The sequence below is a fragment of the Diorhabda carinulata genome, chromosome 8, assembly GCF_026250575.1.
Source record: "Diorhabda carinulata isolate Delta chromosome 8, icDioCari1.1, whole genome shotgun sequence".
NCBI classification, from domain to species: domain Eukaryota; kingdom Metazoa; phylum Arthropoda; class Insecta; order Coleoptera; family Chrysomelidae; genus Diorhabda; species Diorhabda carinulata.
Genome location: NC_079467.1, coordinates 15,556,765 through 15,576,514, shown reverse-complemented (window position 1 = coordinate 15,576,514; position 19,750 = coordinate 15,556,765). Strand labels below are relative to the sequence as shown.

The 19,750-nt window shown below is 32.5% G+C and overlaps 2 protein-coding genes across 2 annotated transcripts in view; both read right to left on the bottom strand.

Moving 5' to 3' along the window:
• Positions 1–19,750, bottom strand: part of LOC130897229 (uncharacterized) — a 227,348-nt gene that overhangs the window by 170,180 nt on the left and 37,418 nt on the right. The window lies entirely within an intron of this gene.
• LOC130897230 (proline-rich protein 2-like) lies at positions 12,444–18,749 on the bottom strand. Its single transcript, XM_057805983.1, has 2 exons — positions 17,997–18,749; positions 12,444–12,766 (listed from the first exon to the last, which is right to left on the bottom strand). The coding sequence occupies exon 1, from the start codon at positions 18,393–18,395 to the stop codon at positions 18,018–18,020; it is 378 nt and encodes a 125-aa protein (XP_057661966.1). The 5' UTR covers positions 18,396–18,749; the 3' UTR covers positions 12,444–12,766; positions 17,997–18,017.

The window sequence follows — 19,750 nt, the reverse complement described above, 5'->3', positions numbered from 1 at the left end:
AAAACTTGTAGCTATTTTTTTAGACGATATAATGGATGTATATATATATATATATATATATATATATATATATATATATATATATATATACAAGATTACTAAATTTATCTCCAATAAAAAACACGTCTGTGATCATAATAGGTATTCGTTATGAATTTTTAATCGACTGTATTTGCATATCGGTCGAATGAAAACACATACATAAACCACATATCTACAGACACAAAAAAATTATCTATAAATAGATGTTCACTCCCAAAATCCAAGATCAAAGTATTGGATTCATATAGTGAAATATTGTTAACATTCGATTCGAAATCCAGTCTTAAATTACGGACGCTTTCATGTATTTTATACTGTGAACTGGATCAATTAGTCAAAAAAGTACAAAGAGGAGAAAAGCCTAGGAATTGCTGACTACCAAGATGGATCAAAATGCGACAAAGTGCTTTCGATTTGGAAGAACCTCAGGAAACTTTGTGAACAAAAATAATAAATGAGAAATGAAAATTGCATTTGTGGGACAAAAATTCATTTTGAAAAGTACATCTTGAATAGTTATAAATTGAGAAATTTATAACTCGGAAAAAATTTCTAGAAATTAGTTCAATTATACTAATTTCAGGTCTTCGAGATTTCTGTACAAGAATATCATGACAGAAAAGGTCTATGAGGTACCTGGTGCCCAAGGTGGCTGATATCTAGGTTGTATACTGGAGACCCGTAGAAATTCGTAACGAAATTGAGCGAACATATAAATCCAAGGGGTCTTCGAAATCTCTGAACAAGAATATCATGACAGAAAAGATCTATGAGGTACATGGTGCGTAGGGTGGCCGAGATCTATATCGCATATTGAATTTCTGTGAAAATTCATTATTAAATTGGCCAAATATATCAATTCTGGCGTTATGAAATTGGATGATTATTTACATCATGGAGGATTTCTAATCACTGAACACGAATATCGTTTCAATTAGTTTGAAAAAAGTTTATTTATAATTGCGTTTTGAGTGTTCGATGTAGTGAAAGTGACAGTTCCGTACTGCAAAATACTTTCGAGACGCTCTAGAGTAGACAACTTTAACTTCCTTAAATGTGACTATAGCCACTTCAATGCTGACAGTTTCACTTTGATGATTTTACCTTAAATGTTTAATTTTCTGAAATTATTTGTTTGATCCAAAATTTTGTCTAAATTAATGAATAACAATGAATTATAATGAAAAAGAAAAAAATTAATATTGACACTGCAAATATCATTGAGTACATTATATTGTTCAATGAATAAAATGTTTATAATTTACTATTTATTTTCTTTCCTCGGTGTAATTGAAAAAGTTTTGGATCTTATGCATCATATAAAAAATGTGTACGCCGCGGATGAAATACTATATACTTTGTTGGACTCGTCTGTCGCAATTTTCAGACTCATCCAACAAAGTAGCACTTTCAGTCCTTGGCATACAAATAACTATTCTGTCAATCCCCGGAGACGTGATTTACGGGTAAGAAATTATTAACAACCATGCCGCAATGTATTTGTTTCACACATGATTGTAAAATACTAACGAGAAGTCAAATGTGTCTGATTTTAGTTTTTTTTGTGTTTTTTATATTTATTTCTTTGGTATGATTTGAGATATTTATGAAAAAATGGCAACTTACACAAAAATATAACCTTAGTAGGTAGGTACTCATATAAAATGATATTATTTCTTACATTGGTAACACAAATAAAATCTGGCATTCCTATATGACACAATCAAAAATATATATTCTTAGATACATTTCAAATAAAAATATTTAGAGACGCGATCTTTTATTTAGTCTTCTTTTTCTTGCAACCTTGAGTGACATGGTGTGCACACTGTATGCTCTCCACAAATATATCGCTTACAATTCTTGGAAATGGTTTTGGTCAATCTGGTTGTTCGTGATGTGTAACATAAAGCACAGCGACGACGCTTTGTTGGAGCTATGGTATCTTCTGCAGCCACTGATTCAACTTCTTCATCGGCCTCTTCCGCTGGTCTAAATCTTCTGAGACCCTCAGAAAGAGAACGTTGCATGCCTTATGTCATAAGACTTCTTTTTTGAAATTGTGGTGAGGCTAATCTGTGACCCAGTTTTCGTAGACAATTATCCTGTCCATTTCCGATTGAAATCACGTGTGCATTGATGCCTTCAACGTTCAACGTAGAAAAAATTGAACCATGGGCCAACGAGGTGTGTTTCTAACAACGTTGTATGAAGCGCAGAACTTATTGACCACGTCGACACCAGACTTGGTTTTTTTATAATATGTTACCATTTCTGGTTTCGCAGCTTGTACTGACTCCTGATCTATGGAATCATCATTTTTTTATTGTGCCAACATATGACAGTCTATTAGTTTTTAGTTAAGTATCAAGTTGCCCATCTGTAAACCAATTATCCGTCGTTTTTATTGGGGTGTAAAGTTACAGCTAGATATAAAAGGGCTATGAAAGCTTTGAGTTCGGCCATGTCCGTATCATTTGCATCACGTTGTCGGCCAAAGCGATCCCTTACTTCAAGTTGCATGTATTGATTTATGAACTTGACTATTGCTTGTAGCATTTCATCAGAAAATATATGACTCCAACATTCTATAGGTAACTTAGCTAGTCGTGCTTCATGTATTACTCCTGGAGATCTGTTACAATATTATGCGGCTCAGTGCGTCGCTTCTTTGCGCTTGGTAGTTTCATCCATCTTATAGTTTTGACTTTTTCGAGGTAAAATAAATATAAAATGAAACTAAGCTTTAATAATTAGGCCACAAATAGCTTACTACAGCCAAAGTAAAACAACCCTCAAGCGTTATGTCGCAATGAATAAATATGATACAATAGGTTCGAAGCTAAACACAATCAATCACTACAATGTTGCGAATACGATTGAGCGATAGACTAATACGGCAAAAAAGCAAAAAGGGGTCTGATTGTATGAAAGTTTGCTGTCAGCATTTTAAAGAAACTGATTTTTTCCAAAAAGGTTTGTTATGTAATGTAATGTAATAAATGTAATTCTCTTTTTACCAAGATTCTACCAGTAGCTTGGATTCCCAGTTTATCCCTCAAGTCTACATTTTCTGAAACAGCTCGTAGAGTAGGAGTCAAATCGGAGGATTTCTCCTTATCTAAAAGAAACGACTCAAGAAATAAGAACAACATGTGAAAATAGACTTGATTTTGAAGATAAGGCAGACAGAAAAGCTGTAGAGGCATTTCTGTATTTTATTGATAATCAAAGATGTGAAGTAGATATAACAGGCCCCAGTCATAGAGATATTAAAGTGCAAGTGAACATACCAACAGTTTTGACATGTAAACTAATAACTAGTGATGAGAAACTCTGAAATTTCACTGAAATAAATAACTTCATAACTTTCAATGCCATTGTTGAGTGATACGAACAATAAATAAGAGAAAAGCGAACAATAAATTCACTTGAAAATAAAATATTGAGTAATTAATAATGACAAATAAAAATTAAAAGAACCTTTAAAACACTTTAGTTACCTACAAAAACAACACAATATAAGAAATGACAATATTTCTGGCTTGGCTGTTACCACTGTGGCGCTGTTATCTAATCCGAGAAACCTATAGACGAGTAAAAAGGATGCTCTGATAATATGGCTATGGGACTTTTTGGAAACTATAATCTAGTTAACCCGATCATGAACTGAACGTTCAGAAACTAACCCGGATCGGTATCATTGTAGTTTGGAAACTGCTCAAATTAATCAGATCGTAATCATATGATATGGTACACCCTGATAGACCATTGGGTGAATGCGATCAGCTGACGGGTAGTTTCATTTGTCTATGGTTTTTTGAGCTTTAAAAATTATTTATTCCCCTTAAAAGGCCATCTACTATTAATTCTCATGAGCAGCGTAATTGATAGGCTACTGAGGCTTGCTTTTTCATACTTTTAGGCACTTCAACATAAAAATAATTTACTTGAAATTACAGTTTAGTACAAAATCCGTGTTACGAAAGTAAACCGTTGATAAATGCTCAATAACAATTATTAGATATTTAGAATCTATTGAACATCTAAATATCATAGAAGAATCAATGATCAAAAAAGATAATAAAGCTCAAAAGTTCGTATAGATCATGTTTCAAATTTTAAATTAACGGACTAATTTCCTCGAAACACTACCGAGATTCAGGCGTACCCCAAGGATCAATCTTGAGTCCAACACTCTCCATAACAGCCATAAATGATATGATATGCACTTCAAGTAACCCCCTATTCAGGTCTCTACTTACGCAGATGATCTAATCATCTTTTGTAGCAGTAAAAATAACTAAAGAACATGTAACTTAATTCAGGAAGCGGATTATAAACTGAGGAATCCCTTTTCAACTGGTTGTCGCTTCTCAGCCGCCAAATCATAAATCATTAAAATTAGTGAGTCATGAAAATCTTCCGGTGTATAATTAAAAATTTTGGGTCTTACCTTTGATAGTAGACTAGCCTGGAAGGATCATATCAAAGAGATAGAAAAGAATTGTGTGATACGGACATACATTTTAAAAACATTGGTTCACCTTCAATGAAAAAATCCTGCTACAGATGTACAAATCTCTCATTCGTTCCAAAGCAGATTGTGGAATCTTTATGTACATTTGATCCATTTCAAAGACTAAGAAAGGTTTGTTATACGCTATCTAGCGGTTTGGAAACTAACTACTTCAAGGTTGGATTCGATCAAGCAAGTGACCAAGATCATTTATACATCAAAAACCGAATTCGTGAAAAAAAAGACATGCAACGTTTTTCCAGCTATCCAATCGTTTCTTAAAAGCTGTATAAAATTTAGTTATTTTATTTATGTAATCGCTTAGGAAATCACTACATTCGCGCACTGTATAATAAAATTGTAAGAAAATTAGTCTTAAGTTAAATATAAAATACAATGTATATCATTCTCTACAGTTATAGATAAGAAATTTTATTGCAAAACAGATTGTCAAATATTTTATTCCTTGTAAAGATTATAAAACACATTTTCGATAAATACACGAAATTTAAAAGACAATTTTGCGAGTTAAAAAAAGAGTTTTGACCATGCATTTTCTAATCCATCACAACAGTCACTATGTTAATAAATATTTCTTTCGATTTGAATATCAATATTAAATTTGTTGATCTATTTTTGATAAACAATTTTCACTAACAAAATCTTCAACTGATCACACACCCATTTGAACTTTTTTTACTGTCAGTTTCATTTTTGTGTACCTTTTCCGGTTGTACTTTACCCAATACTGATTCAGGTTCTTTTGTAGTTTTGTAGTTATTTTTTTCTTTCTTATCGTCTAAATATTTCTTTAGAATCCCTACTGTAACTGGAGAATTTAATCCATCGTGTCTATCTACAGGTGGATCAGGTTCTGTGGAAAGAGAGCGATCAAAAACTGGTATATTTTTCTTCTTCTCCATTTGATATTTGGAAATTTATGAGATACAACTAGTAGAGTACAATATTTGTGAACCTATCAACAACTAGCTATTAAATTAAAATATCTAGGTACTTCAGAAATTTTTATCAACTGATAAAAAAACATATGATTATATTTCAGAATAACGTAATACAATATGTTGAAATCAAAATAGTTTGTTAATACGAGGGTTATCTGAAAAGTTTCTAGCCAAACAAAAAAATATGACTTTTTTCATAATGTTTAAGTCTATACACTTAAGGTGCGATTTCATGTTGTCGCTCGATGCTGGCTTAGAGCGTCAAATGAAGTCACGTGGTACAATTTTGACTGGAGCGTCATCGTAATTTAAGACAGCGTCAAATTTAAACATTTTTCAGCTGTTTAAATCGGGCACGAGGACTGCTACTCAGGTTTTGAGATAGACAAATAAAAAAATTATTTATAGTTGGGCATGTCTATGGTTTTCAAAAATATTGTTCATTAGGATCAAAGCACTTTTCATATAATTTTAACCAATTTTCAAAGCATATTTTCCATTCCGATTGAATTACCTCCAAAACAAGTGATTTGACGCATAAACCGCTTCTTCAGGTGTACAAAAATGTTCACCTCGAAATTTTAGTCCTGAAAGACCCACACAGTAGATTGTTGTTCAGTTCATATGCATATATACATGAATCACTGCCTGTCACGATCTCTTTTGAAGCATAGCGATTGAGTTTTTTTTACCATTCCCTTGCCCCAATCAACACGAGCATTAGAGTATGCGAGTATCAGTTTACACACAGCATCGATGTTTTCTGGCACAACAGCCGATTTTGGACGACCTCAGCGAAGTCTGACCACGATTGAATTTGTAAAACCAGCGAAGCACGGTGAATCGTTATTGATTTAATCCACGTCGAAAATCATAGAAATTCATAGAACGAAAATGTTCGCGATTTCATTCCATTTTTTGATAAAGATGAATGTTTCAAGTATCTCAATGAAGAGCACTCGTTTGACACAATTGGAGTTTGTTAACCATTAAAAATGTCAAACTTCATGATTTGTCAAAACTTAAGTACCTACTCTCATATTACAGCAAAAATCCCCGTCCTATGTTTTCAAATGTTTGTATATGCGATGAACTACGATGTTAATATTTTATAACTAACAATTTAATTTAACACACACTTTATGTTTATAGGTCAACAGACTATTACAGAGACAGAATATTTTAGTGTTTTTTTCAATGTTTTGTAGCTCGAGGTTCTCATATTTAACGATGCATTAATTTAAGTTGATGCTTCAGTGAAAATTATACCACGTAACCTCATTTGACGCTTACTTCTTAAAAAAAAGCGTTTCTTCTGATTTAAACTTCTTCTAACTGCAAATGCAACTTACCTTACAATTGACGCTACGGTCCTTGAACAACATCCCTGCAATCGCAAGTCACTGGTAAAAAAGCTGAACACGAAATTGTATTTTTCTTTGTAAAATCTTGAAGCTAATAATAGTATTAGTGGTGAAAATATTGTAATGTTTGTTGTTCTCACAGTCCAACAATAAGTTATGAAGGGTAAACACAGTTTTATGTTTGTTTACAATAGTGCTAATTAGGGGTAACTGGCCCTTATAATGGGTTATCTACCTGTCCTACCACTATTAGCCATCAAACGTCAACCGATACAATTTTCCGTTATCAACAAACCAGTATTCTATATGAAAATTGAAACAAAAAGTGATAAAACTGCTCAAGCGGTCACCCTATTGCGACAAGGACAGAGTCGATGAGAAGTGCCCAGTGCGCTGAACAAGAATCAGTCTGCTGTTTCCAGAGTTTAACGTCGTTACCAAGAGACTGGTACTTTAATCCAGTGATTCTCAACCTGGGCGATATCGCCCCCTGGGGGGCGATCAAAAACTTACAGTGGGCGATTATTTGACTATACGCTTTTGCGGGGCGATAGTCATTTTGCGTGGGCGAAATCATTTTGACTACCCGCTTTCAGTGATGGGCCGCTGCATTTTTATATTCCGTTGTGAAAGAAGCGAATAAAACATCGTATTGCAATCCCTAGTGCGCATGTCTTAGATTCACTTTGCGTGTGCAACGATTTCAATCATTTAGTCGAGCAGTCACTGATGTGATGTGTTGTTCTCTTGCCAAATATGATATTTGCATTATTTTCAAAATTTCATTTTGTTCCGTATATGATAGGTAAGTTAATTATTACTTATAAGAGAGAGTTGCAATATGCATACTGGTCACCTAATGCGTATTAGGTCATTTATTTCTAAACAAAGGCTTTATATTGTTAGTTCTAATTAAATCGATAAAGTAGGAACAAAAATTCCGTTACAATAATTGTTTTGTTGTGAATTATAAGAGATTGAAGAAATCAGGTGAGTTTTCTGAGCTTTCTTTATAAGATATATTTTTGTGAATAAAATGGTTTACTTACATAAAAACTTATTCAAGAAGTACTGTTTTCACATAGATACGCTTTAGGATACCGGTATCCGAAAGCATACTGTATACATTGTCTTGGAAAAATGATTATATCACAAATATTTATCAACAATAATTGAAAAATTGTGGTCAATTAGCAACTTCGGTAATTATAGATTGGTTGCAAATTATAATATTCCTATAAAGTATTACTAAATAATATATAAATCACATTTGAAATTAAGTGGTACGCATATGGCAGTCTCCTCTAACCATTAAATAAATAAATATTTTCAATTTTACTTATTTTTTATATATTTAAAACTGATTTTTTTTTAATTTGAATTATAAATCAACCTCTAAAAATGTCCCAGAAAAAGAAATGCCGGCAATATTCTGTTGAATATGTAAAGTTTGGTTTTATTTCTTCGCCACAAAATAGCCAACTTCCAATGTGTTTGCTGTGCAATCAGGTATTTTCTAATGAAGCAATGAAACCATTCCGGATGATTAAAAATTTAAAAAAAAAACATCCCTAGAAGCAGGACAAAGACATTGAATATTTCGAAAAATTAAAAACGATGTTTAACAAAAGAGTTCAAAACAGCAACCACAAATATAAATAAGGGAATGGAGGTGTCATATAAGATTTCACTTATTATAAGAGCTCAAAATGCTAAACCTCATAATATTGGAGAGAAATTATTATTACCGGTTATAAAGGAAGTTCTTACCATGACTTCAGCAGATCCAGCCAATATTTTGTCAATGATTCCATTAAGTAATGATACCATATCAAGAAGGATTAACGAAATGACTAATGATGCTGAAAATCAACTAACTGCGGATCTCCAAACACGAGAGTTCACTATACAGTTGGATGAGAGTAGTGTACGGGATAGTGATGCAATATTAATGGCTTATGTTAGGTACATAAAGGATTCAAAAATCATCAAAGAAATATTATTCTGCAGGCATTTAGTCACTGATACGATACCAATATATGAATGTTTTAAAACGTATTTTGATGAAAAACAAATTCCTTTGAAAAATATATTGGCCTGTGCAACGGATGGTGCCCCTTCGGTGGTAGGACGTCATCGTGGTTTTATAACCATGTTGAAGGAAGAAAATCCAAATATCTTTACAGTTCATTGTATAATTCATAGGCAACACTTGGTTGCCAAATCCATTGGCGGGAGATTACATGAAACAAAGAATTTAGTAAAATCAATAATTAACAAAATAAAAGCACACCCACTTAATGATAGATTATTTCAGCAACTTTGCCATGAAAATGATGAAGAATATGAGCGCCTATTATTGCACACGGAGGTCAGGTGGCTATCTAAAGTAAGTTGCTTCAGAAGAATGTTCAACCTATTTGATACAGTCATTAGTTATTTAGAATCAACAAATTATAATTTTCCAATGGAGATATCTGTTTTAAAGAGTGACATAGCTTATTTGGCAGATATATATGCAAAAATAAATGAATCACTTTTGAAACTGCAAGGAAACAATGTGACCATAATTAAAGTGAAAAGTTTAATTATTGGTTTTATAAATGAAGTCTCTATAAAAATAACATGGGTAGAAAAGATTTTTCTACCCATGTTATAATTAATCTATTAATATTTTCAAGAAATAATAATAGATTTGCAGGCATATGTAGAAGCGAAACATTCATTTGAACATAGTACTTTAGAAGAATTTTGGATAAAAATTAGCAGTACTAACACATTTCAGAGACTATGGATAGAAATAAGACTATTAATCATGTCATTTCCAACGTCATACTTGGTGGAAAAGGGTTTTAGTGCGGTTTCTCAAATGCTGCCTAAGCAAAGAAATCGCCTCAACATTTGCCAACAAGGTGACTTACGATTATATCTGTCAAAATTAGAACCCAATATTATTAGACTTTGTCAAGATCCCCAACCTCAAGGTTCTCATTAAAATTTCATTTAGATTATTATTTCTTTGTTATGTTAAAATTAAAACACATTACTTTATATATCTTATTTTTTTTGTAAATTAAATTGAATTTCTAACTAATAAATGTTATTCTACTATTGTTCCTTTCAAAATTCTTTGGATATATCTTACTAACGCCTAATATAAGCCAAATCTACCTTATATTAGGGATTATCGTACAATTTTTATCTGTTAAAATTTATAGGGGGGCGAATTAAGAAGCGGGTCTTACAAAGGGGGCGTTTGGTCCAAAAAGGTTGAGAAACACTGCTTTAATCGAAGACGAGGTGCACATCTGAGAGGGATGACGGATTAATTGTCAGCATATCGCTGAGAAATCGGGCCTCACTGGTGCTCAAGTTCAACAAGCCAGCTACTGGCCTCAAATCGATCGCAGTCCAACGAGTAGCCCGTCTACGATGGACCAGAGAATCGGACTGACGAAGGCGTTTATAGAAGACCTGGAGAAAGATTCGCGCAATATTACATTAAAAAAAAACGTGCCTTTCAGAGGAGGTACCTGTATCGTTTGGGCAGGAATTTCAATGGAAGCTAAAACCGAGTTGGTTTTTATTGAAAATGGCGGTGGAGTGGGGAAATTAACAGCGAACTGATATATAGAAAAAATGTTTAGGAGATCACGTGGTTCCTTACGCAGGATAATGCCCATCCACATATTGCAAGTTCTGTATGGCAGTATTTACAGGATGTCGGAATTGCCGATATGGATTGGTTAGCGCGTGCCATGACTAAAATCATATCCAGCATTAATTTGAGAGAAAAGTTCGGACTAAAATTTCTGCACCACCTACGAAATCTACCTCAAAACGGTGCTCAGTAAATAATAGGATAGTATCGAACAAGATTGGGCGAATGGAAGCTGTTATTAACACCAGGGGAGGGAACACTGAAAACTGATAGGTTAATTTCTTCTTTACCAAAGGCAATACCACTAGAACGAGTCATCAAAAATATCGTAGTTAATACAGAAGAAGCTCTACTCAACAGAACAGTGTAGTACTTGGCCTATGCTGATAAAATAGATCTACTCAGTCGAAGGGAGTGTGAACTGAAGTAAAGCTTTGAGTAGCTGGAGGAGGAATCCTGTAGAGCGGGGCTCACCATTAACGAGTTCAAATCCAAATACATGTCAAGAATAGAGCATACTTCAGTATCTAACGACTACTAAAATCACGTTTACTGAATTGGTGAACAGAAAAGTGGATCTATCGCACAATTCTCCGCCCAGTTTTTCTGGGTGCTGAACAGCCGCGAAGAGCGTCTGTTCAACACGTGGGAGCGAAAAATCTTACGCAATATATGGACCAGAGTGCGAGCTGAGCGTGTAGCGCAAACGATGTCTGGATGATGTCGAAGAGGATCTTCAGGAACTAGGTGTGAGGGGGCGGAGACGCCGAGTGTTGGAGCGTGATGATTGGAGGAATGTGGTGGACGACGCCAAGTGTCTTTGAGGGCCAGTGGTAGTAGTGGTAGTAAAATCGATAACAACATAGATTACACATTATAAAACTAAGAGTGATTACTTTGAGAGGTGCTAAAATTAGGCACTAATAAAATAAAGGAATTTTTATAGGGCAGCCACTTCGTAATACTGCAGGGAATTCGAAAAATCTAATAGAGAAAACATGACGAAACTTGGGAAATGAGAAGTCATGACCCAACACGTGAATAGCTTGCGCCTGTAACATTTTTCATTCAGTATATAGAAAATGCGTTCTTTTGATATGCCTATAGCTTCTTCTATCCGATATTTATGTTCACTTATACGATTGTTAAACATAAACTAAGCGTCCAAAATACCTGAAATTTCAGTGAGAAACTCTTATCGCATGCGCAAATATATTTCCCAACTTATAAGTGCTGACATCTTCAGGTTGAGATCGGAAATTATTCAAACAACCCTCGTATATTGCACTGCCGATACTCGAAAAAGTTTCTTTCGGAGGAAGTAAAACAGAAATTTTCTGAAGTCGTCTGTCAATCAGTTAAAATCATATGAAAGTCGGAAACAGTGTTTATATCGCAGAAAATCGTATTCGCACAAACTATTATAAAATATTGTTATTGATTTCGAATCGTTCTGAAGAAGAAAGTTGAGGTTGGAAACTTTTTAGAGAACCCTCGTATGCTAACATGGTGGCGCCTTTCTCTAATGGATACTATTATTTTGTTTCTAAGTGTACAAATGTCCACTTTCAAAAGAAGAGAACCATAAATTAGTCCATGGGACAACACTTTCAGAATAATATTTACACTAATTTTACTCGGTTTCTTTAATTGTGTTTTCATGTGAAAAGTAATTTTGTTTGTTTAAGCCCAAAAATATTTTCATGTGAGTCCATTTGTCAGATTTATTTAAAATTTTGACAGATGACAACAGAAACATGTCGGAAATAGTGAATATAATTTACCGTACCTTTGAAAAATCACTATTTGGACGAATAGCTATCATACTTTTTAGATTTCTTCGAAAATAATCAAGGAAAGAATATTTTTTTGAAGGTTAGATAGAAAACTAAAACTTAAGCTCTGCAAATAATTTATTACATTTAATAAAATACATAATACACAATATTTACATTAACGATATATTCATTAATCACACGATAAATGTATAGTAAACATGTAAACCTATGAATATATTTTTAAAATTTTATCAAATAAATTGTATATGTATAATTTTATTTATTGATTTGCATTGAGCATCACAAATATGGAGCTGCAAGAATGGAAGGTATTGTGCGTTATTCATAATTCGCCTTTAATTAAAAAGTACAAAAATATTTTCTGTACTAAAGTGGTCCTATTCGGAATATTCTATTCAATGAAGAATAAGTACCATCATCTGAAATTCATTCAAAAATATACATGTTAATTAAATACTGGCATTGATATAAATAAATATTGAATAAATTGTATACTTCAGTTAACAATTATTTTTGCATGGAATCTTGAAATATACAGAATATTCCGGGAGGTTCTGCAAAAAATTCGGGTAGTATGTTTATAGTATGTTAGACGGAATAAATAATTCTACACTACTATCTGAAGGCCAGGGTCGGCTCATGCCTAATGGTTAACAATCCGTAACTTTTACGGAGACAACCTGTACAATCTAAAGATTGCAAATATGAATTTTTCAATCGATTTTTCAACAAAAAAGTACACTTTGTTTAACTTGATAAAGTTTGGTTTAGGAGATATGCAGATTTTTAGATCGTTGTACATGCCAAGAAAACCATTCGCCATAAAGAGACATTCTGAAGAAAATTATCATAAATTGTTTATTGACAATACTTACACGAGGTAATAAAACACAATCAAAAGTTTCTAATTGTACTGCATACCACCTAAATGTATTATTTTAACTTCGGTGGAAATAATAAAGTTCATTATTTTTCCGGAAATAAAAGAAAGAAAGATCTGAAAACAATGTAAATACCACCATAATACCGACCGTACCAGAAGACCCTGGCATACAAAAATTTATAAAAATCGTACAAGTCTTTTCCGAGATAATTGAAGCGTTCCATACATATAACTCATTCTGTATTATCACATAACTTTACAATAATGTCAACATATGTAGACTATGTATATGTGTGTCTAATGATAAAAATGCGTCCGCACCTATCTAACCAAGACAACTCATACACTGTTTCGGATATGTTATATGGAAACCTAGCGCTGAGCACAATTTCGGGAAATCCTCGGGTTGAAATAAAAGAGCGATAAACCGAAACCGCAACAAATGAAACAGCGTTAAGTGGGGTCTTACTGTATATTAAATAGTCGAGCGAATAATAGTTTCTTGTGCAATATTGTTCCATATCTCTAATGCTGCTGCAACTAATTCATCTGTAGTCTTTTCATGATTTGAATAGTTCTAGTTTTAAAATCCCACATGTTCACAATAGGATTTATATCTGAAGAGTGGGCTTGCCAATTCAACACCCACATTCATTGGGAAAAAAGCCAACTTCTATGCTCCTGTGCCTATTACAAACTGACAGCCCGATGTCTAAAAAGTAGAGTGAAAATCGGTAATAGCCCACTAGCAATGAATTTGAATCATGTTCGGAATCAAACCCGCGAAAAAAGCTGTAATATGAATATAACAGAGAAAAACGTATCCTGAAATGAAATGAAATTGACGGGTTTCGGTATATATGGGCTTATACACCAAACAGTGATACTTCCTTAATTTAGACACGTTAAGTAAACTAGACGTCCACTATGTGGTCTGTTTTCCACTTTATCAAGTTCTGTGAATAATTCTGAAAACAGACGGATCTAGTGTAAAGTGGTATTAATACTTATAGAAACACAAGACAATGACTATACCTAAATATTTATCTATTAAGTCTGTGGATATAGACCACCCCCAGCGTTTTCCAATCATCTTTTCAATTTATAACCAACTTATTCCATTTTTTGTTCTGTTGTCTGATATTATGGTCGTCAAAAGATTCTTTATTAACATCTATTTATAGTCTTTCCTGTTTCCCTGAACTGTTTTAACACAATTAGTAAAAGAACTAGGTTTACACAAATATTTTATATACAGAGGGTCCAAGATATTTGACATTATGTTGAGTTTATGATGTCTCTCGCTATCTATATCAATCAAAACAGTTTGGATTGTAAATTTCAAAATATTAACATAATTTTGTACTGATATGACTTATAATGACGAAGTGATACAAGAAATATACACCAGTTTGGATTCAAGAAAAAACAATACAATAAATCCACAGGATAAGGATATATAAAATAAAAAACTATCTTTCTTTCCAGAATATTATAACTTTGAGTACTACAAAGAATAAAATCAGACCCAAACACTAAGGAATGGATACCATTAGTTTGGATTAAGAAAGGAACATTCAACTATACAACAAATCCACAGGATAAGCAGCACTAGAAGAAAAAAATACTGCAAATCAATGTTTTTAGACGTTAGCCAAGCATTCAACAAAGTTTGGCACACAGACCTATAATATATAAAATAAAAAACTCTCATCCAATCACATACTTCAAACTGTTAAAATCGTACCTAAGGGATATAGTTCAGACTTCTGAACAAATAGTGTTTTTGTAATAAAAGAACAAAGCACGAATCATCATGAACCATGAAAACATGTTATCCATTATAGAATCACAAGACGGTAGAAAATAAAGTAGCTAAAACACACCACACACCACTTTGTATAGTTTTGCAATCATTATAGGGAAATGTATAGAAGAATTAAATCCAATTCAATAATAATATTAAAGAAAAAGTAGAGCCCTTCCATTAAATTATTATAGATCAAAGAGGTTCGTACTGGTCAGATACCTTATTCAACACCTTTATGTTTTCATCTCATCAAAAGTAGAATTCTGTAGATTAGCTTGTTTAGAGAAATCATCTGAAAAGCAAATAAAACACAGCTTAGAGATATATAATATTTTAATAAAATTATCTTCAATGAGATTGAAAATAGATAATAAACTGGGTCACAGCTATAAATGACATATTTGAGTGCACTAAATTAGATGTTTTGACTTCATAAAGAAGTAAAATAATACAAAGACAGCTGCATTGAGGGAGTTATCTCTTTATATCTGGATATAAAAAAGTAATTTCCGTTATTTACAACTTTTGCACAAGCCCATACCTACTATGGAAACATTAAAACTTTTCAGAAGGAACATGATTTTTTTGTGCCATAAGGAACTTTAATGGGAATTTATTTTCTTTTTTGTGAACTCACTCAATCTTGTAAAGGCAACGTGACATGGTGCAAGAAAACTTGCAAGAAATTGCCTGCAATTTGCAGGGTAAAAATATTCCATAAATTAATATTGCAATTCGCTTGTCATTAATGCAAGTATCTTGCCATTGCATAATGGCTGCCCCTAACAAAAATTCCAAAATTGAACAAATACCTCACCTAAAATTTGATTAAATATTTAGTGACCAGTTTAAAAATGAAGTGAAAAAGTGGAGAGTGGATCACTGTCAATAATTATGTCTACTGCTGTTTTGCTTTTGGAGCCTGATGGACAAGTTGATTTTTAAATCAAAAGTAAATAGATTTCACCCTAGAATTGCAGCTTAGATGCAATAAAAATGACACCAAACCAATGATGTTGCAAGTGCAAGATCTTGCATAAAACAATCAGTTTTTGTATGTTTTCTCGTCTAATTCCATAGATAAACTCATGTGTCCCCTTGTTCTATCTAGCCATCAGACTCTAAAAGCAAGGTAGCAGACGATATAATTATTGCTAGTGATGCACTGACCATTTTTTCTTGTTTACTTTATTTATTTTTGTTATTTTCATTTTTAAACCGCTCACAAATATTAAATAAAATGCAATATTTTTCTATGTAACATATCGACCTTGCAATAAATTGCATCAACTTTCTTGCATCTTGTCAAGCGACCTTAAGGGAAAAGCCGATAAGGTAACAATATAATTATATACAAAGCATAATATCTTATATGCTCCATAACAAAACATTTGAAATAGTGAGTAATGGATAGAATGCTCTAAATATCACAAATAGAACATTTTTCAATGTATCAACAAATACAAAAATTAAAAGACTGAATATTATTAAGAGAAGTAGAAATTTGAGAAATATAATCGAGAATAAACAAAGCAAAACAAATAATAAAACCACTTAATGGAATTCTTTGGAGTCCAGTTATAGTCAAATAAAAAAAAATGAAAAAATATGACTCCATGATGAAAAACAAGCAAATATATGTATCAGAGACGTGGCGAATAAAAGAAAAAATTAAAAGAAAAATATAAGCTACAGAAATGGACAAAATAAGAAGGGTATCTAAGACATTGGGATTGAAAAGAGTGACTAATGGGAGAATTAATGAAGAAATGGGTGTAGAAGAGACAGTTATAACATGTTTAAATAAGAAAAAACCAATAGAGACAACAGCAAAATTACCAAAGGAAGTAATGAGATGGATACCACCAGAAAACCAAAAAGAGGAAGACATGAAATGGAAGGAATAGAACGATCAATGAGTGAGCGGTGACTAAGAGAAGAAGACTTCGACAATAGAAAACAATGGTAAATAGGCATGGGACAACATGGGTGATTGTGTTGGGCAACGAATACTACTCCATAATGCTTAATACTTAAAGCAATATGCCACAAGCTTTAAATAACAAATACCTTGAGAATAATTGAAAAAATAGAGAAATCATGGGTATAAATTTTCAAAAATTTGCTCCAAAGCTACGAATTTTGTAGAATAACAATCAGGATTATTTGTTTCAATGGGTTTTAAGCCTCTTGGGGGGTTTGTAGTGTCACGGTGAAAATTTCTCTAGTGAGAATCTTTTTTAATATGACCAATAGTCGGCAGTAGTTGACAGTGACTTACAGTCTAATGAGTAGAGAAACTTGCTTATATCAGAATATAGTTTTATTCATATTGTTGATAAATGCAAGTTTATTGCACAATTTTTTGGTCAAAATAATATTGAAGTTTATACTGAATATATATTCATAACAACCATAAATGATGAAATGAAATAGCAAAAATATAAAATTGTATGCTATAGCTAAATATGGAAAGTAATTATAGAAGTGAGAGAAAACACTAACAAAACCCTTTTTTGTTAGTTAATATTGATTCAAGAAACAAATATTTCAAAATTAGGGCATAAATATAGAAAATTATTCCATAAAATGATGATAAAATGATATGATCTAAAGTATGAAACATTGAAGAAATCACAACTTTGCACAAAGTGAATTGTGCAATTTATATGACAGACAATTAACCACCACCCAATTAAAAGTTCTTAAGGTTATGTATACTCAACCAATATTTTGATAATATTATCACTAATTATAAAAATGGAAAAAGTCTATTGTTAACATGCATACATAAACATTACTTAGCCTTGAAAATAATTTTTGTTGCTAACATAATTTAAACTAATAAAAATGAATTCAAACAAAATAAGAAGCTTAATAAGAATGTAATATAGGTACCAGATTTTTAATTCAAATAAATTATTTCAAATTTGTAGAAATGTCAAAAATGACCTACCTATTATCAAAAACATATGACTTAGTCATGATTCATCAAACAGCAGCATAAGAGTGAGAGACAGGTTAATCCACAACACCATTTACAGCAATCATCATCTTGACTCTGTTGTTGTTGAATTGGGGGATAATAAGGCTGTTGATAATGCTCTGGCCCATATTGAGGTTGCCCGTAAGGTTGCTGTCCTGCATAAGGAGGCTGTCCACCATAAGGAGGTTGAGGTCCTCCATAATGTTGTTGGGGTTGCCCATAAGGTGGTTGCATCCCATAAGGTTGTTGTTGTTGAGGAGGATAAGGTTGTCCTCCGTAAGGTGGCGCTCCGTATTGCGGAGGCGCTTGTGGCTCGTATGGGGGAGCATAGGGTTGTGGAGGAGGCCCGTTGTGTTGTTGATAAGCCATTTTAAACACTTAATCAAACAATATTTGGCACTCACGTGTTTGTTGATTTACTTGGGCGTGACAAAACTGAACTAAATGCACTACTAACAAATGGAATGTAACACAATTTAAAAAGCACCGTGTAGTTATTACAATAAACACTTTGTACACTTATATCAACTATATATTACATAGAGTTGATGAAATATGAACCAAATAAATTCCTGAATTATAACTACCTACTTTAGTCGATAGACTCTAGGTTCTAGTCGAGTCATTCATAACATTCGATGTTGCCATATTCATTTCAGAAATCTATATGAAAGAATCCAACTGCGGCGAAGCAGCACGCCTTACCACGATGACTATAAAATTGAATCAACAAGTTTTTATTAGTTTATGATCTCTCATTCGCTAAATTTATGAAATACTGGTAATATACAAGGTGCAGTTAAAAAGAATATCTTTTATATGGAAAGTATATATCGTTTATTAAAAAAAAAAAACGCTTTATTATTAGTATTTAAATTATTTTCAAAATCGTAACTATTAGAATCACTTTAAGTTGATTAGAGAATTAGTATTTGGTAAAGAAACCCAATAGCGATATCGTTTATACAGAGGTTTCTTTAAAAAATTTGATATTAAAGTTAAATGTCGTAAAGCTAGAATGTTTTTACTAGACATGACAACGTTGCTAATGTGAAATTCGATTTGTGAAGAAGGATCGTTTAAATAGTTACTAGCCTGGTCGATTGTAATGTTAGTTTCTTTTTGTCGAATGACGTCACCCGAAGGCCCCTGCATGACCTTAAACAGTTGTTAATTTCCATAATAAATTGTTGTAGATCACCCACTACTTTTAAAATGTATTGAATTTAACAAAACTTTGTGAAAATGTGCCTTATTATTATAATCGAATATTTCTTTTCCTCTAATCGAGAATGATGATGTAGTATTTATACAGATCGTCTCAAAGTACCTCATTAAATTATATTACTATATAATAAATCCCGAAACACATTTCAAATCATAATCTAATGTATTTCCAAAATATAAAACACATTGCTTCAAATTGATTCAGGGTAAAAATATAACAATTCCAATTTACTTGAAAAGAATTAATACAAAAAAATGTAATGAGCAAATTAAATCAAACCACGTAATCTACAACTACTTTAATAAACTATCAAAAATAACCATTTTCAACATTGTACCCAATAGCTTTTATCGATTATTCAAGCCTCTCAACTAAACAGTATATTTTTATTGTTTGAAACTATTTTTTGCCACTTTTTTCATTAAATTCTCTTCTTCACTTTGCTTTGTTGTTTCTTTTGAGTGAATCTGCAATCTCGGGACACAATTATGAATTT

What these genes read in the sequence shown, in the direction of transcription:
- LOC130897230 (XM_057805983.1), bottom strand. Translation starts at nt 18,395, where the DNA reads ATGGCTTATCAACAACACAACGGGCCTCCTCCACAACCCTATGCTCCC.